The 25,549-nt window shown below is 46.5% G+C and overlaps 1 protein-coding gene across 1 annotated transcript in view; it reads left to right on the forward strand.

Annotated features, from left to right (window-relative positions):
* The first annotated feature begins 218 nt into the window (after nucleotides 1-218).
* NFKB2 (nuclear factor kappa B subunit 2) overlaps nucleotides 219-25,549 on the forward strand; it is a 190,652-nt gene continuing 165,321 nt past the window's right edge. The window contains exon 1 of the mRNA XM_069610468.1: nucleotides 219-649. Within this exon, the coding sequence (XP_069466569.1) occupies nucleotides 626-649 (24 nt within the window). The 5' untranslated portion in view covers nucleotides 219-625. The remainder of the gene's footprint in view (nucleotides 650-25,549) is intronic.

Genomic DNA, 25,549 nt, shown 5'->3' on the forward strand with positions numbered 1-25,549 from the left:
GTCCCGAGTCTCCTGTCAGAATGTCTTTCTCTTCCGCCTGGCTTTAATTGCCAGCTCACATATCTTATGATTTATTGTACCCAAGTGAAAAGGAACACTTCCTCGACGAGCTCCCTGCAGTTGTCTTTCCCCGCAGCCATCATCATACCACACGCACTGTAGTCTCCCCTCCAGCTGACACGGGATTGGCCAGGGCAAGTCACGTGGGCCTGATGTCATTTCCAGCTCGGAGCTGGAATTTTAGGGACTTTCCAGAGAGCTCCAACTTTCTTGCACAGGCTCTGCCTTTTCTCTATATGTTTTGCTGGGATTTTTGGATGAGACGTTTTCTTCAGAAGAGCCCAGGGGGTTTGGGGGGATTTGCACGAAGCCTGGGCATCCCCGGGACAGCTGCGTCTGAACTCCGCGAGAGAAGGCAGTCTGCAAGTCTCATACACACTAGGACTCCCTGGATGCGCCCGTCAGCTGCTGCTGTAGTCGAGGTCGGGCCATGGATATCTGTCACAGCTGAGAATTTATTTTACCCAGGAGTGTGCCCCTGTGCACCCCCAGTCCACCTCGCCCGCCTGTTCAGCCTATCCACTGGAGTGATTACCTAGAAGCCTGGAGTGACCGCCCTCTGAAAATGGATGACCTATACGATGCAGAAGTAAGCCATCTCTATCTTAAATCCACTTAGTTTAATTATTGGGGCGACAGACAGTACATATCGAAGGAATGGGGGTTCTCATTTTCGAACGTGGGGTTTAATTTATGTAAACTGATGCATTCAGGGAGTTGCATACCAACCTCTTTAGCTACACTGCCACTCTTACCTGAAAGGAAGCATTGAGCTGAAACCTGGTGTACCTGTTACCTGGAGTGAATGAGGCCGCCAGTGGTCTATGTGTTCTGTCATTTGTTGCTGTGTTTACTTCTGTTTGTTCAATCTATTACTCTGTGTTGTAAATGTGAAATGGTATGGTGTATATATTTGTTTTTTTTTTCAGCACGTTTCGAATACTATTTTCTGGCGTTTCGCCTTTTGCTGTGCTCCTAATTTGAGCAAATTGGGGAGTTGAGGGCAGTGGAATAACTTTGCTGAAAATGTTGGGGCGGACATGACATCCGAAGAAAAGGTGCCCCAGTCAAATGAATGGGGACAAAATGGTGTGCCATGAAAGTTGGGGGGGACAAACACCCCTGCCCCCTCCACCCCCAAAAATTACGCCCATGGTTGAGGGACCTGGGGATCAGTGATTTGCCAAGCATGACTGCTTAGTGGGGAAGCCGGGATCCCACAGTTCACCAATTAATCCCTAGACCCTCACCCGCCTATCTAAACAAACCACCCACCACGCCACTCCTGCCCTCAGGACTACTCTATGTAATTTGTAAATATGGACCCCAGGCTAACAAAAAAAATTCATGTGCCCATCTAGTTAAGGTCCCGCTATACATCATCCAATGCTGCTCTTATGTAAGGGCACTGTACCCTGGGACCTCGTGCACGCTTTGTTATTGCCTACTTTGTTAGTCATTGATGCTTGGAATGACACCCTGTGCTTACATATATAAAGGAGAACCACGCAGTGGCCATCCGCAGTAAATGTAAAATAAGCTTGTGTACTGTGCCAAAATGCCAGTGTAGTGGTCTGCCAGCACTCGAGGCTCCTCCAGAGAGTGACGTACCATGCCCCCACCTGTGGTATGCGGCTCGTGGTCGGTGCAATTGTCGAAAAGTAGGATTTGAGAGGAAGGGAACAGTGGGCGCAGGTAAAAACAAGCACCCGGTGTTGCACAGAGAGAGAGGAGCTCCGATCCAGCGGGCTCCTCATGTTCTAAGACCATGTCATGCAACATGGGTTTGAGAGCTGGACCTGCGCTTAGAAGCCAGAGTCCAGCATGAAGAATGTTATGGATGACCTGTACAACATGTTTTAAAAAATTCTTGGAGAGCCAAGGGGATGGTAGTGTTTGTGATAGTGAATGCATGCACACTCAGCACAGCTGGCTCAGGAGAGAGGTTCAGGAACGTTCTTGGGTTCGACCGTAGCTCTCAACCATCACCACTTTGCTGTATGGGACCTTTCACCGGAGCAGCACTTCACTCCATTGACCCATCTTCTCGTTGTAGACCATTTTACTATAGATGCACATCTCTGCACTAATAATAATAAATAATAGTCTAACTACATTAGACAATCGTACGAGAGCCACCTCCATGTAATAATGTTCCCTCAGAAATATTGCCATGCAAAAAAATAGTGGAAAAATTGCTTTTTTTGTGGGGACATTATTACATGCAACATGCGGGGGACACCCCCGCAACCCCCAAACCCTTTTTTATTTTTCATGGGGAGTGGGGGACACCCCCCCAACCTCCACCTGCCCCTGTCCCTATATATTGTTACCTATATAATGTTGCCACAACCTTTTCCCGGCGACATTATATACAGCGACCATATATATAGGGATATAATTACCTGATACCCTCACCCTCCCTGCACGGGTTCTTTAACCAGAGCACAGCTTCACCGGCTGCTGAACCCGAGTTATAAGGCATTGGTCCATTCACCAAACCACCACTTCACAAGCCCCTTCCTTCCAGGTGAGCACCACTGTGTGTCTTTTCCTCTGAGGCCCACCATGTCTGGTAGTGTGCAGGAAATTAAGGGAGGGGTGTGCAGAATGGAGCTGCTTGAACGTAGATGTTTCGGCCCAGTGGCACAAACTCGAAAATCGAGACGGCAAAGAACTGACAACTGAAGTTTTTTTTTCAACCAGAAAAATACCAAAATATTATCAATATTGTCATCGTGTTGTGTGGAAACATGCATTCGCGACATATTTGAGGCTTACATCCTCGAAGTTTACCTAATGTACATAGTCTTGTGGCATACACAGGACGGAGGCATCATAGACTCCCACCGTGCACAGTGCTGTGCCGGTGTAAAACCCCCGAGCAGCCTCAAGCGGTCACACACGACAGGAGGCCATACGGCAGTGCACAAACTAACCATGCTGCATGCTCCAGGCTGCAGTTTATTGGAAGACATGTGCTCAGGGCCGGGGGGGATGATTCAGTGGCAACTGACGCGTAGTAACACAGGTTCGATCCCCGGATCTGCGCCTAGAAACCTCTGGGTATTAACCGCGTTATAAATAACCAATTACAATTACAGATGGATATATATATGTCTCGTGTGCAGCAGGTTCTGCCCATGCATTTGCGGAAGGGTCGTGGTTCACCTACAGGGTGGTATGAAGGTGGGTGGGGTGCAGGGGGTTTGCTTACAGCCAGGAAAACACAATTGCTTATTTTGACAACAAAAATGCCTTGGTTCTGGTGTGGGTTAAGGTTTTCAGATGCAAAATGAGGGCAAAAGGGAAGTATTTTTTGTGTGTACAACAAGCAGTTGCAATTGGTACGGTTTTACACCCCCAAAGCACACACCTTATCCTGCAATCAATATATTATTACACAGAATGGGAAGCATTAACGCTGCAGCAAAGCTAAAGGACTTATGTTGAGACAGGCATTGTGTGGTATATGGATTATAAAGGAGAATGTTTACTACTGCAAATAACAATAGGGGATTTCGCTGGTTGGGTAATTGATCTTGCACAACATGCACGTATCAGACACTTGTCTGTACTTAACCCTTGCACTGCCACCTGCTGGCCGCACCGCTTGTTTTGATCCTGTGTCCTGCACTTGCCCTTCCTCTGCTTCCCCTGGCACTTGCGCGTTCTCAATGTCACTAGGCCTAGTAAAATCGTTGTCTTTGTCCTACCTTTGTTTCCCCTCCTTTGCCTCGCTGCGTCTTGAAACACTTGTGTATAGGCGCGTTATAAATGTCATATCACATCATGAGCTGCAGCTGCACCATGAACTTCATTAATCTGGAAGCATGTTCTGTGCCACACACCAATGAGCCGAATGCAGGGCAAAACAAGTCTGTGATGATTGAACATCTTTCCCAGGCTTCGGCCTATGGCCAGCAAATACACATTTAAAGGGACACAGCTTTTAGTTCATAGAAACTAATACTTCCGTTAGGAATATGCTCCTACCATCATCCTCAAATAGTGTCTTTATTCTGTGGCAGAATCCTAGTCCGGGCAACGCTGGTGTGCGTGTGGGTTGCAGATGAACGAATTACATGTTTGTTGCACTCTGCACAGCAGGACAAACAAAGGCAGCCATCTAGAATGACCAGATAGGGATGGGTGTTAAGCTCTGCTTGGCGTCCCGTGTTGTCAAGGGAGGAGGGGGAATTGGCATTTCAGTTGAAAAGTTTGAAATGCCTGGTAACCTGCATGAGCACGGACAAGCAGCCATGTTGAAGGTGCATCTTCTCTGCATTTGGATACAATTGTGACTGAAGGACAGATCCGGTCTTAGCTCTGGCAGTGCACGGGGTAAGTCAACAACATCTGGTACCCGCTCCCGCGGCAGCCCCCACCCAGAGAAGGGGGGGCACATTTTGTTTAATCGTCCCAGGCGCTGCCGAAGCTAAATAGAGCGCTGCCGCAAAACCAGCAGCGGTGCTCTTTAATTAAGTGCCTAACTCCCCGCTCCCATGCATGAGCGGCTCTCAAACCAGCATGGGGCAGGCTGCCCACTGCTGGTTTGACAGCTGCGCTCTATTGTAATGCAAAGCACCCCGCTGCGTCCCAGCAGGCGAGCAGGGCACATTTCATTACAACAGGCCGCCTGCCACGCCGTCACCCACTATGCCAGCTCGGAGGAGCCCTGGGAACACTTCCCCTGAGCTGGCGTGGCAGGTGGACTAATGTGGAGCCCCGGTCGGTCGCCCGGTTGGCTCGGTCCTAAAGGAGCCTCACGCGCAGCTCGGCCTGGTTGAAATATAGTGTCTCAGATGTTGGCTGTGGCAACTGGACCAGAGGAGCAGAGTTTTTATTTTTGGCTTCCCCACGTAATCAGATTGGCTGGTTTGATTTGACTATTTGTAATCTGCTGTGGAAGCGGACAGAATCAACTGCATCTGGGCGCAGATGGACAAACACACTTTGGAATTACCCAAAGAACCCAATGCGATCCTTGAAGAACTTGCATTTTTCACAATGCAAGGTGAGTCCAAGGTCTTTGAGTCTCTGCAAGGTTGCCTCTAGACGCTTCATGTGCTCGGCATGTGATGTGGCGAAAACCAGAATATCGTCACTCATATTGATTACTCCCTTTAGACCGGCCAGAGCGCCCCTGATGGCATTTTGAAAGACCGCTGCGGCAGAGGATATCCCAAAGCTGAGGCGTTTGAATTGGTACAGACCCTCGTGCGTGGTAAAGGTGGTAATGTACCTCCAGTCTGCATGCAGTTCTAGTTGGTGATAGCCTGCCCTTAGATCCAGTTTGGATAATATCCTAGCCCCCTGCAGTTTGCTGATGATGTTGTCTAAAGTGGGGGTCAGGTGGCGTTCACGCTTAATGGCTGCATAATGTCCATACTGATTAGTGCCTTGAGCTTGTCTTCAACCTGGGACCTAAGGTGGAACGGGATTCGTCGGTGCTTCAGCGCCGTTGGGTGGATCGTCTCATCTATGTGTAGTCGCACTGGCTCCGCTTTCAGTCGGCCAATCCCCTGAAAGGTACTCTCAAACCTCTCCAGAAGTGACTCAACGTCCCCTTGGTGGACCGCAAGTGCAAAGTGAACCAGGTCCAGTGCTTCCGAGGCCGCACAACTCAACAGTGACCGTGGGCTGACATCGGTGACGAAAAACCTTGCCTTTATCACCTTGTCCCCTCGGGCCACAGGAGCTACAAACACTTCTTTAATGGGTAGGGGATCATCACCACCAAATGTGAACATTTTGGCTCTTGATTTGTCCAGCGAAGGGGGACCTGGTATGGCCTCATAATGTTCAGTGGCCAGCACGCACACTGAGGCTCCTGTGTCTATTAGTACCTGTGTAGGGGACCCCTTGAATGTCTACAACGCACGTCGGTTGGCTGCGTTTCTTGGTCCCGGTAGCCCAATTTGAGATGAAAAAGACTTCTTCATCCTCCCCCTCCTCTTCTGCAATGTTAAGTCTTTGGACATCCTGTTCGACGGCAGCGACACTGCGTTGTCTCCTAAACCCGCCGCTTAGCCTAGCGGGCCCTCTCTGCGTGGCAACCGGGGCAGCAGCTCTGCACATCCTGGCATAGTGCCCTGATGTGTTGCATCTTCCGCGGACTCTCGTTTTAGCTGGACAGTCGTCTGAATGCGGCAAGTCATACCCACAATACTGGCAAATGGCAGGGCTACCTTGCGGTGTTGTTGATTCCTGCCTCTTCTGGCTCCACCTGGGCTTTGTCTGGGGTTGTTTCCCGACAGCAAAAGCGTCCTCATGCTTGCCTGGGCGTGTGGCCGCATCCATCTTAGCTCCTCTACTTTCGGCAAGTTCGTACACCCTTCCACTGTCCAAAATCTGCGCCAGCGACATGCCTGGCTCCCTCAGGACCTGCCTTCTCAGCTTGCCTGAGCTGCAACCTTGAATCAGTTGAAGGCGGATCATTAGCTCCGCATCCGTCCATCTGCACGGGGTGGCTAGCTGTCTCAAACGTGCACAAAACTGATCTAACAACTCGTCCTCATGCTGCTTCTCCCCGCACATGACAAACCAGTCAAAGTCAACGTTGGATAAGGGGATGAAATGATCCTTCAGCACGGTTTTGACAGCATCATAGTTCACTACGGGTAAGGAGAGAGATTCGTAAATGCGCAGTACCTCTGTGCCCGCTGAGTATAGCAGCATGGCCACTTTGGCATCATCGTCCATCTCCCCAGTGACAGCGGAAAATATATCAAGTTTCTTGATCCATAGAAGCCATCTCGGACCCAGTTTTGACGGTGGACCTGAGGTGTCAAATTCTTGCATTGGTTGTAAGGATCCATGCTGCCTTCTCACCACTCTCGCCGCCGGAGGAGCGTCTCCATCGCTGTCCGTCATGATCACAGGTCGCACAGGCACCTCAGTCCGTGTTAGAGGCCGCAAACCTGGCTGCACTCAGATTCAATGTACCTGGCCTCTTGGGCACAGTTGCCGTGATGATGTGAGAGGTTTTCTCCTATCCCACAACCTGTTAGCTCAGGTAAAAGTGCAATCCTCCCTCTTGAGGAAAATTGCAGGGTGTCCAAAAATTGAGGGGTTGTTTACCTCAGTGTTTAGGCAGCGCACGAGCACACTCGCGGGCCGCAACCGCCTTCAGCACCAAGACAAATTGGCCGCCATCACTCGTGTGAGATTCGTAATACACGTGAAGAAGAAATACCCATAACGACACGTTTACACGTGCCAAGCTTTTCTCTCCCCGTGTCCCCCCTGGTCGCTAATGTGATGGGGCTTCCCGTGCCTCGGGCCGCTCTCCACTGGCATCCGCACGCATGCATGCAATAAGACTCATACACACGCGTCCATACGTTCCAGGGTCCCGGCGGCATCTGCCACATGGACCGTCTTTATTTCCAATGCGCATGCGTGGCCAGACCGAGGCTCGCGCATGCGCACATCCGTTGAAGACATAACAGGCTGTGGAAAATTGACGATTAAAACTGTACGCTTTGAGGGCTTTCCGAGATGGTAGTAGATAGGTGATTTCTCTAATCTGGGGAAGGAAGACCATTCCACAGATGGGGAGGGGGACCAAACTGCGAACCGTCTGTCACCTCTTGACTTAAACAGCAACTAGAAACAACAAGAGATGTTGGAGTGCACGCAGCTTGATACAGTGGAATCTTTGATGACCAGTAAGAAGGGGCTGGACTGTAAACACATTTAAAAACTAGGCCAAGTGTTTTAAAACGGTTTTAGGCATATCACATTATCTCATTGTGCCTGAGCGCTCTTACCTCACTGAAGTGGGAGCTGTTAATAAGATGTTGAGGCACGTTCATGTAGGTATTACATTAGTTATATATCGTAGGCACGTTTCCAGGCCTCAGGTGTATGCATGGAGACAATGGACATGCTTTCAGTGCCTCTCACTTCCTGTCTGTTCCTTTATGATAACATAGGTTATTTATGACGCGCTTAATACCCAGAGGTTCCCGCGGATCGAACCTGTGTTGCTCGGTGTCATCTTGCTTCCAAGGCGAGCACGTTGCCCCTGAGCTATCCTCTTGAGAGTGAAGAAGAATAGTCCCCGCCTCCTCCCATTGGACCGCTCCTGTCTGTTGGCCATCACGCATCAATTGATCCACTCAGGGCATCATGCAGATGAAGCAGTGGTAGCTCATAAACGTTCCTAGAGGGGCCACGTTGAGAAAAGAAAGGGGCAAAATGGTGCATTACACAGTGCAACTGTCTAAAGCCATTTGCTAAACGATCATAGATGTGACGGGCAATTCAAATATACTAGTGGTAGTTAATATGACTGGGTCTCCTACATGTTTTCAAAATGCATAAACCACCCTCTTCACTAATTCCCGCATACCACGTCTTCAAATTCAAGTACCTACTTGGAATGGTCTGGAGAGGTAATCCAGATCTCACTTCAGACCGTGGGCAGCACAGCGATCCCTCTAGTAAATCATATTAATATATAGAGATAAGGTTAAAAGAACAATATACCACTACCCATCGCATGGCAAGAAATAAACCACCCAGATGGTCCTCTGCGCCTAGAAGCCCCGGAATACGAAAGCACTTTTGAAGACGGGCCTCTTAAGTTGTAAGGAGACTAAACTTCGGTACAGACTTATGATCCTTTGCGTCCTCCCAAAATGAGAGGCACATTTTATTCTTTCAATGGTTTGCCTGCAAGCAGAGGTCAAAATGGGTGGGAACTAAAAGGTACAGCACTCCTTACTGTACAAGGAAATGTGCCAATGTTCCCTTACTTTACGTAACCCAGAGTACCTTGCCAGGATGGTAGATAAAACCACCTTTGTGTTTTTTTTAAAACGTCTTCCCTGTTGGCGTTTCGAACTAGGGCCCTGCTGGTAACAATCCAGCGTCACATCTGGTTGTGCTATCTTACAGCTGTTGGATTGTTTAGTTTTTTTTTTCAATAGGCTGCTTTGGACACATTTTATTCTTTCAATTGTTTGCCTGAAAGCAGAGGTCAAAATGGGTGGGCACTAAAGGGTAGGACACTCCTTACTTTACAAGGAAATTCGTCAATGTTCTCATAACGCAGAGTACCGTGCCAGGATGGTAGGTAAGACCACCTTTGTTTTTTTGTTTAAAAAAAATATATATATCTTCCCTGTTGGGGTTTCGAACTAGGGCCCTGCTCGTAACAATCCAGCGTCACATCTAGTTGTCCTATTTTGCAGTTACTGGATTATATTTTCAGTAGGCTTCTTTGGACATAAAGCCCATTACCAGCAGTGGTCCAAGTGTATGGAAAGAAGTGGCAGTCAAAAGCCTTTCTCTCTTTACATTTTTTTCTTTTTTAGGTCCAGCACTGCATTCTTGTTTAATGTGGTCTCTAAATGCTGCAGCAGCGAATCTGCAGATAGTTATTTCTGTGAAACCATACACATGTTATTGGTGTAAGAGATACATAGCAGAAATAGGATGCAAATAACAAGTCAGAATAATAGAATAATAGATTCTTAACAATATATATGTATATAGGAGTGTAAGGAGGGAAAGAAAAAAAGTATCAATTATATTCATTGAACTACCTAGTCAGAAAGAGGATCTGCAGTAATGAGTATCTACGTAATAATAGTTTCAGTATAACGCATAGAGGCTCTAAGATTAGAGAGTGATATTCGGGCGACTGAGTTTTTATCAACTGGACATAAACAGCATAGCCATATGTCTCCAGAAAGGGACTCCAGATTGCCTCGAACGTATCAAGGTCTTCCCTGCACTTATATATGATCCATTCAAATGTATAGCGGGTTAGCAGGTTTTTAATCCAGTCCGCTATGATCATATGCTTTGTCGATTTCCAGGCATGTAGAATCACTTTTTTGCCAGCATGCATCTTCTGAACAGCCAGGCTTTATTTGCTTTTTGGTAGGTCGCACACCAGTTTGTCATCAACCATGATGAAAATGGAAATGTTCATCGGAATATTGGTTTCCAACACAATGTTAATTCTCTCTGACGCCTCCTTCCCAAAATTCATTTGTTCTGGGACACGACCAAATCATGTGAATCAATGAGCCCTTCTACCTTTTACATTTCCAACATCGGTCACTATCACACATGTTCCTTCTATGCATCCTCTCGGGTGTCCAATGGCCCTTAAGCTCCAGTCCAATGATACAAGTCGGATATTGTTGCAGCAAGCCGGTGAAAAGCCTTTCTCGACAGCGATCGGCGAATCGCTGTACACGCAGCGTTGTTTACAATTCGACCACTGCCTGCAAGCATGGCTGGAAGATCACTGCTGTTGTAGTACTCCAGCGTGTGCGATGAGGCCGTTTTATTGTCACCTTTTCAGCATTAAAAGCAAGGTGAAGCTTCAGGCCCATCGTTGGGTCCTTTCACCCATTTGAGTTGAAATGGGGCCCACACCTTATGAGGCTCAATGTGGCTCTTCCAAGTGAAGGCTTACTAGTGTTCATTTAGGGTGTGCAGCTGCAGGCCGCCTTTCTTCGATCTGCCGTGCAGAGGCCAATAAACCTGTTCCTTGGTAATCTGCAGCCATTCACGCCCTCCATCCAGTGCTTTATCCAGGGGATTTGCCACAGGCTATGGTATCCAGATGTTCCTAAGGAGGCATCCGTTTTCACAAACTAAAGGCTGTGCAGCATGCAGTGTGCATTTCCTGGTCAAAGACAGACCTGAACAAAAGGTGTTCAGTATTCACATACCTGAATGGACATTAATGAAGCTGAAAAGAGGGGGCGGTGGGTCATGTTACGTGACCTCAATGATCAAACCACAGAAATCACTAGTTGCGTTTTGCTTTTGGATACATTTTCTCTGTTAAAATCTATGCACCAGACAACTTCCACCCGCAAAGGAAGTATTTTCCCATGTTGCACTGAATTCACTCTTCCCAGTCCTTCAAATATTTTGATTGTGTGATTAAATACGAGCTCTGGAGATCTAAAACTGCACCAACCGAAAATGCTTGTGCCCCAAAAAATGTATTTTTGCATTTGAAAATCTTAAACTATTGGGGTGCTGCTGAGCAGCCTGGAAAATGGCCGCCATCTGCTGAGTCTCCGAGCCAGCCATCCGATCTTGCCTACACCAGGGGAGCCGACGTATGAATTTCCCGGGGGTGCCCAAATATAGGAAGTGACATCACCAGCAATTATATGACCGCATTTGCACGTAGTCGCCAACTTGCGACGGGAGTGGAGGGGTGGGGGGCGCAGAACAGTGGAAACATTGGCTAGCATGTACTGCATATACTTAAGTCAAGTAAGAAGGAGGTTTAAGCCTTCCAGTTGCATTCCAGTAGGCCAACACTGCCCCTTACTTCACCCCTCTATAATCATCCAGGTTGTAGTAGCCCTCAAAAGGCAGAGCAACACAACTAGGATGGAAGAACGAAATGCCATCCCATACTGTGAGTGTGTCAAATCTCAGAACAAAGACTGTCCGTGTGCCTCCTACCTTGGAGCACAATCTCACTAATTTGGTGCAAATCTCGCAAGTGGGAGCATGGGAATCCCATGTGTGTGTGTGGGCTGCAGACCCCGGATCACATGCTCACTTCTTCAGTGTGAAACTCTGACCAAGGCTCTTTGGGCAAGCATTCAAGATGGGTCTCACACCTTTAAACAGTTAGATAGAGTCGGCCCCTCACTCCTTGGAGCATAGTATACCCGTTGCTGGTAATCTCACAACTGAATGTGCAGTTTCACCCTTGGTCATCTGAGTGACCCCATGTATATTAATGGAGTCAGTCTCCCATCTGGGAAGACAATTATATTTCTGTTAAAACACTCTGAATTCTCACTCCAGTTTTCTCGATCTATAGATCCATACCATATTCATTCAATGTGTGTGCAGGGTGATAACTTGTGTCTGAGAGAGCTCATTCTTTCATTCAGGAGAGATAAAGGGGTAACAACCCCCTGAATGTGGGATCAGGCTCATTTTGCCCCATGGCCCATCACGCCAGATTGAGTGAGCAGGTTTTCAGACCCTGCTGATTCTGCTATTCTCCAAGCTCGAGCCTTCTATACCTTGCCCATCACGGATTCCAACATCCTGAGTGGCAGCTTATGGACAGTCGCAAGCTCGGGACATGCCTGATGCCAATTGAATGTAGCCAGATCTACTATTTAGACACTGGCAGAGTGCCATGAACCCACATTGGTGGTGACGAAGCACTCAACATACAGAACACAATGGTATAGTGTTGCAGTCCTGCTGAGAAATGACAATTCGGTCTGTTTAAATGTAAAGCAGAGTGGCTGAGAAGTACACGCACTGTGCCATTAAAAATAAAGCAACTGTGGTGGGTGGAAGTGCTGCTTCGGTGGCATCAAGAGTATGCAATTCCCTGCGGGCTAGTGTTGGTAATTTCCTATTGAAGTATAGCAGTCCTATTGGGAAGTGCCATTAAAAGTGAAGCTATCCAGTAGGCTGGATCAGTGCTGCCCCATAAAAGGTGTAGAAGCCTCTGTGAGATGTGGCAGTACTGTCCCAATGGTGAGAAGTGTAGTATTTTCACATTAACTATGCTTAAGCACTTTGGGTTATTGAATAGAGCGGCTACATTCTGAGTAATTCCATCACTTTAAATATATTAGCTCTTGTGTAACCACAACAGTTTTGAGTTATTCTGATGATGACGTTAGACTTGCTCAATAGTTCTGGTTCAGTACCATTAAATGTACTTCAGATCTTCAGAGTCTCGGGAGGCCCAGCAAGTACTGTCCCATTTAATTCTATTACACTGAACAAGGTCAACAGTATGGCAAAGTCCATACTGGGTTCTATGTGATAATTCTGGATTTTTAAGAACAAATACAAAAAAGACCGATTTATTTTGGCCGATTTGTGTGGTCTTCAAAAGGCCGAATTATCACATTCTACTGCCCCACCACACTGCTAAACCCTCCCAAGAAGGGGATCCCACCTCACCCCACACTCCCACCGTATCCCACGCTGTTACCTTCCTTAGAATTCAGGGGAGTTACCTCAACGCCTCGGTTCCCCGCCCATAGCATAGCATTCACCCTCACCAGGTACACACTCAGAGACATGCAAACAGTCTCATTTGCCCTCTCCCTGCCACTTCCCTTCTCAGATGTAATGCAAGAGGGGTGCACAGATGTACAAATACATCCAACCCAAAAAGAATTTTTGAAATTGAGGGACAGACTTGCTTTGCATCTGTGCCTCCATTTCTAAAAATCGTTTTGGGTTGGGTGTACCTCAACATCCGTGCACCCGGGTGCGCCCATGTAGAAGTATACCCAAACCAAAAAGATTTTTAGAAATTGAGGGACAGATGCAAAACAAGAGCCTCTTGCTTTGCATCCATCCCTCAATTTTGAAACATTGTTTTTTACCCGGCTTTTACCTGGGCCGCCAGAGAGAGACACAGTATGGATGGAACAAAGGGCCATCCATACCGCATCTCTTCTCTCCGGCCTGGGGGGCTCAGCCCCGACTTAATTCTGCCGGCGGGTGCCCGGGCCACGGAGCACCCGCGTACTCGGCGCCCTCGCCTACACTGCCCCATTAGTGAGACATTTCACCGGTATAGGAGCATAAGATCCTGGCGATAAACATGCCGAGCGGCCACAGGGAAAAGCAGAAGATCTGAGGAGGTCCCCCGCTGGAGAAATACCTAGCATTGATGACCTGCGGCAACGCTGTCCTGAACACCCCGAGGTGGGGCCAGGCTGTCTGCTGCTCCACGCAGTTGGAGTGAGGACTGTGCCTGATCCTTCGGTGGGCCACAGACCTGGCCAAGCTACCTGCGGTGCAGACTACCAGGTCTGCCTGAGACTGCAGTTTGAAGAGCGCCGTAAGTAACCCTGGAGTAGGGTGGCCAACTTTTTGATGTCCTTTTGCGGGACACTTGACCACAAGGCGGTGATGACGTCACAGTGTCATTCACATTTTGCCCGCCGCATTTATTTTATTTAAATGTGTTAATGACTCTTAAGACCTGGCTTAATTGAAATGCAAATGGTTTGTCCTTGGGAGGTGATGGTCACGTTTTCTAACTGCAAACATGACCATCACGACACCAGGAACAAAGCATTAGCGTTTGAATGAAGCCAGGTGTCAGAGCGTTAGCAGCTCGACCTGCAGGCTCAAAAGGAGCCAGGACTGCAGAGCCGCCCAGGGAAAGAAAATAGCAGGCGGCAGCACCGTGCTGTGTAGATGGCCACTTGAGTTTGCAGATTGGGTGTGCTGGAGGCAGGTTTTTCCTGCGTCCCTCCCGCACAGCCACTCTGCAAACTGCGGGACAGAATCCTCAATTACGGGACAATCCTGCAAAATACGGCACAGTTGGCCACCCTACCCTGGAGCAGGTGCTTGAAGCGGTGGCGGCAGGGAAAGCTGAAGGTGGCAACGGTGGCCGCTGGGCACAGGCCAGGACTGCTGCCCGCCTAATCCCCTATCTGCATGCAGTGTCAGCTGTGCCGCAGGAGGCACAGCTAAGGCGAGTGTGCTGACTGTGGGTGATTTTTGACCCTGGTTCTGGAGGGCCACCAGAGTGTTTCGGGGGCCATCTGAACAGTGGGTGCCCCAGCCTCGTTTTCAACTCAAGAGGCAGTGAGGGCGTGTTGAGCGGCTTGGCAGCTAATGAAACGAGACGCTAATTATGGTGAGGTGAACAAACAAGCCTGCATGTGTTGGCCTTGAGGTTCATTACTAGCTTGCGCTGAAGTGAGGTAATATTGCTCTACACACTACGGTACATGCAGACTGCAGTGACCTAGGATCACTGAACCTTTACTGATGCGTACACGAAGTACACCTGCTCCTAACACTGCGTGCTGAGGCCTGCAACACCAAATAATATTTGATTCTGTGATACCTGCTAAAACCCCCTGCTGCTCGGCCTTTTATACACGTGTGGAGCTGCGGACTGGAGCCACCAGGTCCCCTACTGTGAACTTGAGACGAACAGGGCGGTGAGCACACACCGGCCCATTAGACTTCTGCCATGACCAACAGTAGCGCACAAAAACCAAGTACCATGGAGGCATTCACCCGCCAGGTGGGTAAATCTACGACCGGACCCTGAATGCTGCACGTCATCCAGACCAGCTGATCAAGTCCTGCCAAACCTCCGGTAGATTCTGGAAAGCATGCAAACTGGATTTACGTCGGTTTTACGTCGGTGAATGACAAGCTAGATGGAATTGGAACACCCAATTGCAATACTTTGAATGCCAATATGGAACGCGTGAGTGCGAGGGTGACAGAAGCAGAAACCCATATTAGCAGTACTGAAGATGCTCTCCATGTACTCAAGTGTCTACCATGGCTAAAAACCTGAAGCGGGCCCTGCAAAAATGCAATGATTTAGAATCCCTGTCCAGGCGAAACAATATCCACATAGTGTGGCTACTGAAAAATGGTGGTCATGGCCCCATGGAAATTGCTGTGGAATGTCTGCTCAAAGACCTATTGGGTAATCGGACACTGTCCGATGCATTTGCAGTAGAGCGAGCGCACAGATCACCTAAATCAAAGCCAAAACCAGGGTCACCCCCAGACTAGTCATTGATAGACTGCTGAATTACAGAGACTCTGATGCTCTCCTCCGACTGGCTAGAGCTTAGGGTTCTTTGCATTTTGAGCCTGCCACTGTGCATATCTTTCTCGATTTCTCCACGGCAGTGCAGTTAGAGCGGAGATCCTTCATGGGTGTTAGAAGGCTGCTGAGGGAGAGATAAATGCAATACGCAAGGTTGTTCCCGGCAAGGCTGACAATAGGACAACAGTAGAGCCCACTTTTTTAATGCTACCTGAGGAAGCCACAGCAGCATTCATCAAAGCGAACATTCGGTTCCCCCTTGAATCGCTGAAAGCGGCCAGAACCTCACAACATGAGGCCTGTGACTTCTAGACCAAGAGATATTTGGTGTGAGTTCTGTGTGTTTTTGTCCCAAAACTAAGCCAACGTGTAACTGTCTTAACTAAGAGGGCTATAGTCCCTGGTCTTTTGGTTGTAGCCCCGGAGAGAATCTCAGGAGATGCAACCAAAAGGCTAGCTAGCCCCCAGTCCCGAGAGTTCCAACATCAGTACAGCCCCAGGTCTTTTCCAGACCTAGCAATACCCCTGGGATACTTGTACTACATGAGATGACGTTATGTATAAACGCTTACCATATTGTGCAGATGTTATTGATCTGTACCTGCCAAGCTTAAGTTAAGTTGTTAAAAAGAAAATCTTAAACTATCCTAAACGGTATCCATAGAAATGATCGAATTGTAAAAAACGAACGTCGAAATGACCGCATTTTTGTACCGATTTAAAAAAAATTTAAAAATCTGAAGACATTCTACTAAAATATAGGTGTGGGGTGGAGTAAGGGTAATAGTTAGGGTAGGTGGAAGGGTTGGGGAGGTCTCCCCCTGCATTATTAGAAAAATAAAAATGCGGTCATTTCTCCATTCGATAATTTCATGGTAATCCATCCTAAACGGCACCAAACCAATTCATTTTTTGTTAGCATTTGGAGACTGGTATTGACAGCTGTAGGCACGGGGCTGAAATCCATTATTGTGAAACGGGCCCCTGCACATCTGCTGTCCCTGGATGATTCGACAGCATCAGGGGTTCACCAGTCCTTGTAGACCTTGTGGCACACGCGATTGCTCAAGTGCAAGCTTTGCATTTTAAGGCATGAACAGTGTAGCTTAGCAGTGCACACCTTAGGAGTTCATGTGTACTCTTCTGTGCCATGCTGGTGGATAACCATACCTGGTGGGTCTGAAGCTTGTCCTGCTGGGGGATCAAGCGACAACTCTTAAGCCATCTCTGGTTTTATTATCTAACCAATCACTACTATATTGATATGAGTTAAGAGAGTTCAACGGGTGGGTTGATGGATATGCAGAACTCTAGGACCGTGGACATCAGTCCTTCCTTCTTTTCTTTGATCAGGTCTGTCTTTCCGCAAGACACTGTCAATTGCAATCTCTGAGGTTTAAGGGTTCCCACACTTCTTTCTTAGCTGTGATTGATTTTTTGTTGTTCTTGGTTATCTCTGGATCGAGACTGGGGGAGCCTTCTCCTACTATTCCCTTTCTTTCTTTTGCCTCATCCCTTCTTTCCTCCTGACCCTTTTCTGTTGTGATTTCCCTTTTACTGTTATTTTCTGTTTCTTCTCCACACAGCTCCAACTGCATGGCTCCTCTGCTCCATCCTGTGCTTTCTCTTCCCATTATTTCTGCCTCATTGCCCTCTGCAATGCTGTCTCCTTCTTTTACACCCCTTTTCTTGTGTCGTTGGTTCTCTCTTCTCACTCCCTCGCCTCTGCTTCTCCTATCCCTCACCTCTGATCTTTTCTCGTACCCTCTTAGTGCCTTCTCCCTCACTCCTCCTTTATTCTTCCTCCTCTACTTCTCTTTTTCTTTTCCCCATCTCCAATCTTCTAGTGCTTCTGTCTGCTTCCATCGCACCCTTGTTCCCCTCCTCTGGATTTCTACTTTTCCTGTCTGCCTCTTGTTTACACTTCTCACTTCATTCACTATTCTTGCTACCGCTGCTCTCCCTCTCCTCTCTCTCTCTCTCTCTCTCCCCTCTGTCTCCTCTCTCCCCCTCTCTCTCTCTCCTCTTCGTGCCTCCTCTTCTGTTCCACTCTCTTCCTTCTCACCTGCCCCACTGTAGCCTACATCTTGGACTCTGGACTTCTATCTCCCAAACTCCTCCTCTGGGGACACTCTTATAGCTACACATTTTGAATGGAAGCCGCTGTGAATGTGGCATGCACATGTCCGATTAGTTCGGGTCTCTATGCACTACAGTGTACCAAGGTGAAAGGTATTGATGACTAGAAAGCCGAGCGGGTCTGCTAGGGAAGTTTACAACTTTTCTGACTGCCATTTTGAAATCTGCTGGCTTACAGCCTGTCGCTGTAAGTCTTTCTGCATTCTCCCACTTTGACGTTAGGGAAATTTCTGGTGGTTGGCAGAACCGTACCCGGGGACCGCAAACCTACAGCTCTCTGAAGGCCCTAACTCCTTCCTTGTCCCAAAGAAGTAGAAGGGCCACACGAGCAATTAGTTACTGCTGTTTATTACAAGAAAACAGGCAGGGACAAATCCGTGGAGCATGGGTTGCAGGCAACTTCTCAACATAGTCGGGCTTGCAGGCCCTTTTTGTATCTGAATGACGTAACAGTTTGCGTCATTTGCGAAAGCACGTCCTCGAACCTATTGCCACTCCGGGTTGGTTCCCCGAGTGGTAGGTCCAGTATAGGACCGTATAGTGAAAGGGATTATTGGTAGAGTAGAGGCCAGGTGGTACGCTTGGTTCGTCCCTAAAAAGTGTCACTTCTAAAAGGTTAAATCAAGAGAATTAGTGATTGGTTGTGTGGTGATGTCGTCAGTGGTTAGCCCCCCGTGTCCTGATTGGTCCATTATGGAGCCCCCAAGCCTGGGTCCATCGTTGTTCCCAGCCCGCAATGCACCTGGTGTTTGCAACAATGTATGACTGTGTCAGTGAAAGACAATGGACAGGTCCTGCTACTGCCATTGGAGCGCTCCTTTCCCATCGCCGCCTGTGTCGGAGTTGTTACAACTCTGTTGCAAGCTAGGTCCCAGACGTGGGACACCAGTGCTTCTTCAGTGTTCGAGAATTGGCATCGTATCAGGTCAGCCTGGTCACACGTTCAGAGACCGTGGCTGAGGCAGCATTATGAGGGTTTGATTTGTATTTTTGCTCCTGGTAGCCGCAGCAGTGGCAGGTGTAACCTTGGCTTGGAGAGCGCGGAATGTGGATTGCAACATCGCAACCTTGGCTGCAGTGGCTCCAGTCAGGGGCTGTTCTGCATGCTCAGCACCTTGTGGCTCTGTAAGAGCTGCTCCGGGCCTGTCGACTCTGGTTTGAGGCCTACTTTGGCTTGGTTGTATGTTGTTGTGTAATGTCCATAAGGCAAGGGGCGTGGGGGTGTGGTTCCTTGTACATCGGTCCATTTATAGGGTCTTGTCTCCAGGGTTAGTAGCATGAAGCCTCTGCAAGCATATACACAAACTCTTCCGGCGTCTTGTGTTTCTGCGATGCAATTGCTGGTCTATGTGAAAAATAATAACGATGTACGTCTGTGAGTGTGCACAGTCCGCTAAGTCATAGCACTGAGCGTGTTCTTCGTGTAAGTTGGTGTGTGTCTGATCGAGGTACGCGGCAGCACATGTGTTTCTGTCTGTTTGCGGCGATGTCGTTGTGTCATCTCTAACGATGGCAGCTTAGGTTGTGAACGTTTAGTCAAGCTGGTCCATGTGATCGGTCCCAGCTCCGTCTTGGTTCCCACCTCGTGCTTTGGGTGGGATGCGGCCTGGTTTCGTAGGTGGAGCGTGGTCACTGTGTATACTGGCATCCGGGGCAGTGGACAGAGGTGCAAACTCGTGTGGCTGGGGGTACTTTGGTTGTGACGTCGTCGGCCATGGTTTGTACGTTGGTCGGGGGAAGGGACCGTCCCATTTTTCCTCTTCAATGAGAACCAGTAAGGTAGTATACTTGAATTCATGCGCACGTTTCTGAAACACGTGAGTAGGTTTGCACTGGGTATGTGGATCCTCTCTCTCACTGAGACCACAAACTTCTGCTTTAGTGATATTCTGATTTTGCAATGCTATTGTGAGGCTTGTGGGTGCCCATGGGGCTGGTCTGTGATTCATTGGTCCCCCCTTATCAATTTTGGCAGTTTATACTTGCGTTTTACAGTTAGCCCTGGGTACTTCCTGCAAGTGGTATAAGTGTTGCACACAGGGCTGGGGATGGAGTCGTTGACCCTCGTTGTTCCATCTCCAGGGCCTATATCATGGAGTGGGTGGTGTCCCTGGTGCCCAGACATACCCATTTCTCCTCCTTCAGCATGTGACTGTGCCATATACCTCCCCTTCTTTTGTGGAACTTTCCTTTGGGCTTCGGGTTCCAGCAAAGCGAATAGGTTACACCTTATCCCAAGTTGGGGCTAGGGATTTTTGAGGGTGACTTTGTACGAAATCCCGGAGTCATTTCCCAGGAATCTTGATATCCGAGCACCGACCTGTCATATCAGCCTGCCCTCTGGGTTGTGTCAGAATGGCGAGTGGTTACCTGCATAGTGGATCTCTCCTTTCACTGAGAGTGGTCGAACGAACTTGAGGAAAACATCTGATCTGTCCCCAGGATTAATTGTTCCAATAAACCTGGTGTCACCATAGACTCCGCAGGAGTTTTTACCACCTCCACCAAGTGCTCTCCTTGCGCCTTCGGATAGGTTTCTTGGTCGCCATGAACGCAATTTAAGAGGACCATCCACTTCACCAATAGTTGTTCAGGAAGGAACAGGGCTGCCCAGGTATCATTTGGGTGACATCTAGAGTCTGTTTGGCATTGACGTCAATGGCGATGTACTAGTCATCTATGCTTTCTCCCTGTATCAGTAGCTTCAAATCAGTATTGTTTATTTCAAGTGCTTCTTGCTGAGGCAATGAACTTAGCGAAATTCTGGTTTTCTCAGTTCTGTTGTGGGGGTTATGGGTACTTCTGGTGCAGGCTCATGAACCAGCAGTCTCCCGTCTCAATTTTATATCACTTTCCTCATGACACCTATATTTCCTCGTTACCCCTGGTACCCCATGCAAGTGGAATAAAATGTGGAGTGTAGCAGCTGGTGGGCCCAGCTGCGAGGGTAATCCCACTCTCATCTTGTGAATAGAGGATAGCACAGGGGCAACATATTGGTCTTGCAAGCTACCACACAGAGCAACAGAGGTTCAAATCCCCGATCTGTGCTTAGAAACCAAACTCAGGTATGGTATTAGGCGTGCTATAAAAGACCAATTAAAGAAATAAAATCCTCCAGCATGTGACTTGGTCACAAGTCCCACCTCACTACTAATTAATTATCTGTCTGCTGCTTTTATTCTTGTATTGTGATTGCTTTCTTTTACTCAAAGTGGGGTAGTTTTAGTTATTACCCACGCTTAATGCTTCAATGTTTCTAATGTCCATTTATTATTTATTTTTCACTGAAGGTTAAAGTTGTACAGCGCTCTGTAAAATTCTAATGCATACCAATTTGAAGTACATCAGGATTACCAGTCTGGGAGTATCCAAGGACTGTGCAGACCAGACATATACTGGTATTTTTCAGTCTGGTGTTACTAAGTTTTTCTAGCATTACAATGGGAGCATGCTAGAAATGTGTAATAGCACAGTGTTAGCATATCCCAAATTGTACAATATTAAACAGAGTATGCTGGTAATTTGCAAGTTGGGCATATACTGGTATGAAAGCAATGTTTGCAATTGGAATTGTGTATACTGGAATCCTGTGCAAAATCATAAATTAATGGGATTTTCCACATGGGATATAGTGGTATTTTGAAAGCTGAGTATGCTAGAAAGTGTATAATGGTGTAATGTGAACATTAGGAGACCTACAAGGATTGACAAACTGGGCATATATTGGGATACTGTTAACTAACAATACCAGGATTGTAAAACAAGGCATGTACTTGCATAGTGCAAACAGGGAGAGTGTCAAGATTGTTAAATAGGTGTATGGTGTAGTTTTGGATTATACCCTAACGGAACAATCGGAGTATATTGAAAAATGTTATACGCAGGTAATCCTCGAATCATGAATCCACGAATCCGACAAATTACCAAAGCCCAATCCAACAGACCTACGCGGTCTGCCTTCACACACCTCGCCACCCTCAGATACAGATGTCAGAATGCTGGAGGTAGAAGTTTCCCTGTGATTGCCGCCAAACAATGGAATGCACTTCCCATAGGGCTAACATCAGATCCATCCTTCTGGTCCTTCCGCAAAGGCCTCAAAACCTGACTCTTCTCCCAAGAGATCCATAGGAACTGACATTTTACATTATATATGGGATAAAATACCCCTAGCGTATATTATAAAATCTTGGTATGTATGATAGGGGGTATTTTATTCCTTATTATACATATCCATTCTCTGTCATTCCCTTTAATATTTCGTCTCTTGCGTTATGCAAGTTGAGAGATCTTCCATTTGCAGTTCCATAAACTCAATTTAAAATCTGTTCGGATTTTAAAAAGAAAAAATGCAGCTCCTATAACTGTAAATCTATAACTTGGGATGAGATCAAAATGGCGATGCACTACTTAAATATAGGGAAGGCCCTGGGTCCAGACGGGCTTCCCGTGGAGTTTTACAAAATTCTGTTGGAATCTGCGCTGGGCTTGTTGAGAGATACTTAGATTATGTCCCATGATGAAGCTCTTTTGCTGTCTTCTACTATTCATGCAACAATTTCGGTCTTTTTGAAAAAAGGGAAGGATGCTAATCTTCTGCCGAGTTATCGCCCAATAAGCTTAATTAACACTGATAATAAGATTTTGGCAAAGATTTTAGCATTAAGAATTACTCATTTGATGGGTGCTCTAGTCCACAATAATCAATCAGGTTTCATTAAGGTCGGAAAACCTCAAGTTATGTACGGAGATTGCTATTAACAATGCATAAGGCTCAATCTTCTGTGGAAGATATTGCTGCCTTTTCGCTTCATGCTGAGAAGGCATTTGACAGAATAAATTGGAAATATCTTTTCTCAGTTCTCACCAGAATGAACTTTGGAGAAAGTTTTATCTCATGGATACGTCTTTTTTATACGCTTCCGACAGCTGATATTAGGACTAATGGTTTGAGGTCTGATCCATTTCTTCTGCAGAGGGGTACTAGACAAGGCTGCCCCGTGTCTCCTTTGCTTTTCGTCTTGGCTATTGAACCTTTGGCAATAGCTTTGAGGCAAAGTCTAGACATTAGGGGCATTGGTATTCAAGGGGCAGAACAAAAAATGTAGTTTTACACAGATGATTTATTGTTGATTATTAAAGATTTGAGTGTTTCGCTGCCAGCATTGTTGGAGATATTGAGTCAATTTTATAAAGTGGCGGGCTACAAGATTAATTGTTCTAAATCAGAAGTGATGCTGTTGACGTTTACTTTTGACAGGTCTTTTATTTCATTGTTAGGCTTCCAAAGATGTGAGAAGAAGAGGAAATACCTTTGTGTATGGCTCACTGTGCTAATAGAGAGCATGGTTGAGGAGAATATGAATGAGGTGTGTAGGGACTTTAGAGCAAGTTTGGAGAGGTGGTCCTTTTTTGAGGTTATCGCTATGGGGCAAAGCAAATGCTTTAAAAATGACTGCTACACCTAGAATTAATTACGTACTGGGCATGCTGCCGCTGGAAATTAAGTCATCATTTTGGAAGGAGCTTGACTATCTGGTTCAGTCGTTCATCTGGGATAAGAAATCCCTGAGATTACAGTTATGGAAGATTCAACTCCCTTTGGAAAAAGGGGGGTCTGTGATTGCCGAATTTTCATGCCTATCATTTGGCCTATACATGTCAATTTATTGTTCCATTTCTTGAGGTGGAGCCGCACAACTGGACTGTTGCAAAGACAGGTCTAGCGGATCTGCTTTTACCAAGGGCAATTCTGACTACGAGCAGCTCTGCGAGTAGAAGGAATCCCATAACTGGAAACAGCTGTATGAATCTTTGGGTTCAGATGCTCTACGGTCACCAAATGCTTCAATATGGTTAAATTCTGCTGTTAAAGAGAAAGGAAAGGGTGTTATTTTGGGTGGAGTGTGCTGGATGTGGGATTTGTGGCAGAATGGAAAATGGATTTCAGGGCCTGAGGTGTGTGAGAAGTGGAGTATTGAGAATTTTTCAGATTATGATTACAGACGCTTGAAAAGTAGCGTTGGAAGGATGAGGAGGGAAGAAGATAAGAACATAGAAATATTGACGGCTGTGAGAGGTCCAGGTGAAGGGGGACTTGCGTGTAGAGTGTACAAACATATTGTTTCTAAATACAAAGAGAATGTGAAACTGAGGGAAGAATGGAGTCAGCATTTGGGGTTTGATATTACAGGGTAAGAATGGATGGAGTTGTTTGGTAATGTGAAACTTTGTTCGCTGAATTTGGGAGAAAGATCTAGGCAGATTTAAATTTTTGAACAGGGTTTATTGGAGCTCTGAGAGAATGATGAAACAAGGTATGTCTGATTCTGATGATTGCTGGAAATGTTTGAGTGAAGTTGGTACATTGGAACATATGTTCTGGCATTGTCTGAGAGTTCAGGGATTTTGGTCTGATGTCTGTGGGATGTGCCTTTGTGTTTTAGGGACTGACATAGATCTGGACTTCAAAACAATGATTTTAGGAGGTAACAGTTTATTGAATGATCTCACAATATCGCAAAACAATTCTTGTTCGGGGGGCCTTGGTAGGTAAAAAAAATCGCATTGGGAAGTCACAAGCTTTACCAATGTCGGCTGATTGGATCTTTGGGATGCATTCTCTGGCAGATATTGAAATGGTAATCTTCAGGAGACAAAAGAAACTGAACATTTTTGAGAAAATATTGAGGAAATGTCTTGATATATATTAGACCTTACACATGTAGTTGTTACATTTGTGTACTGTAGTGTAAGTGAATTATCATCAATTGTTGATTATTATTGGTAAAAAGTTATGATCTGTTTGTATGTTTCTTGATTAATTCTGAATAAAGAAATACATTTTAAAAAATGCAGCTCCTAATATGTTGCAGAAAAATAGTTCAAGTAGTTTAATGTATCGAAAAAAAGGTTTTAATGTTGTGCTTTCAAATAAGTAATAAAATGCAGATTCTTGCTCACATGTGTTAAACTCCAGTGGTGTACAAATTAAATATTCTAGTCAATTAATGGTTGTAAAGTGACAGAAAACGATTCTGCAAGCAAGGAATTTGAAACGTTGTTCACTGTTTTAATTAAGTACTGCAGTGACAGATGGAATTGCTGCTGGCTCAAGCAGCAAGCATTGTGACATCACAACTGAAGCATAATAGCTGATTTAGAGCAGTTGTGATGTCACAACTACCCTGTAATAAGAACATTATTTCTAGGCTTTTACACAGATATTGCAGGGTGCTGTGTATTATAACGGGATTCACGAGACTAGGGGTTTTCTGTGAAAACGAATTAAACTGGATCTGTGGGAAATGGATGAAAAATACAGCGAAAGTTCAACTGCAAACAGACCAGAGTGTAAATGGGTCTGTTCCTGGTAAGGGGAAACTGGGAATTTACTGGGATTTTACAATTGGAAATATGCTTGGATTTTGCAAACTGGCAATATATCTGTAGTGTGCAACTGGCATGTAAGTTGGAATTTCTTTAACGCTGAATAATCTTGGGTATAAGGTATGTAATGTTTGGGAGATTAACACATAATAATGTTGGGGGCAACTTCTATACCATATGTGGCAGTTGCTATGGCTTTAATCTTTGTTTTGTATTTAATATTCAAGGTAATTATTAATTTGGCTTATTTTCACAGGTCTCATTCTTGGTACCAATCCTATTCATTTGACAGAATTGTTAATTTGTGTATCGATTTAGACACCCGGCCCTATTCATTTCTGTGTGTTCATTTGAGACAATGTACCTTTTTATAAGCGGTCTTTA

Source organism: Ambystoma mexicanum, chromosome 8 (genome assembly GCF_040938575.1).
Source record: "Ambystoma mexicanum isolate Mex_15411 chromosome 8, UKY_AmexF1_1, whole genome shotgun sequence".
NCBI lineage: Eukaryota > Metazoa > Chordata > Amphibia > Caudata > Ambystomatidae > Ambystoma > Ambystoma mexicanum.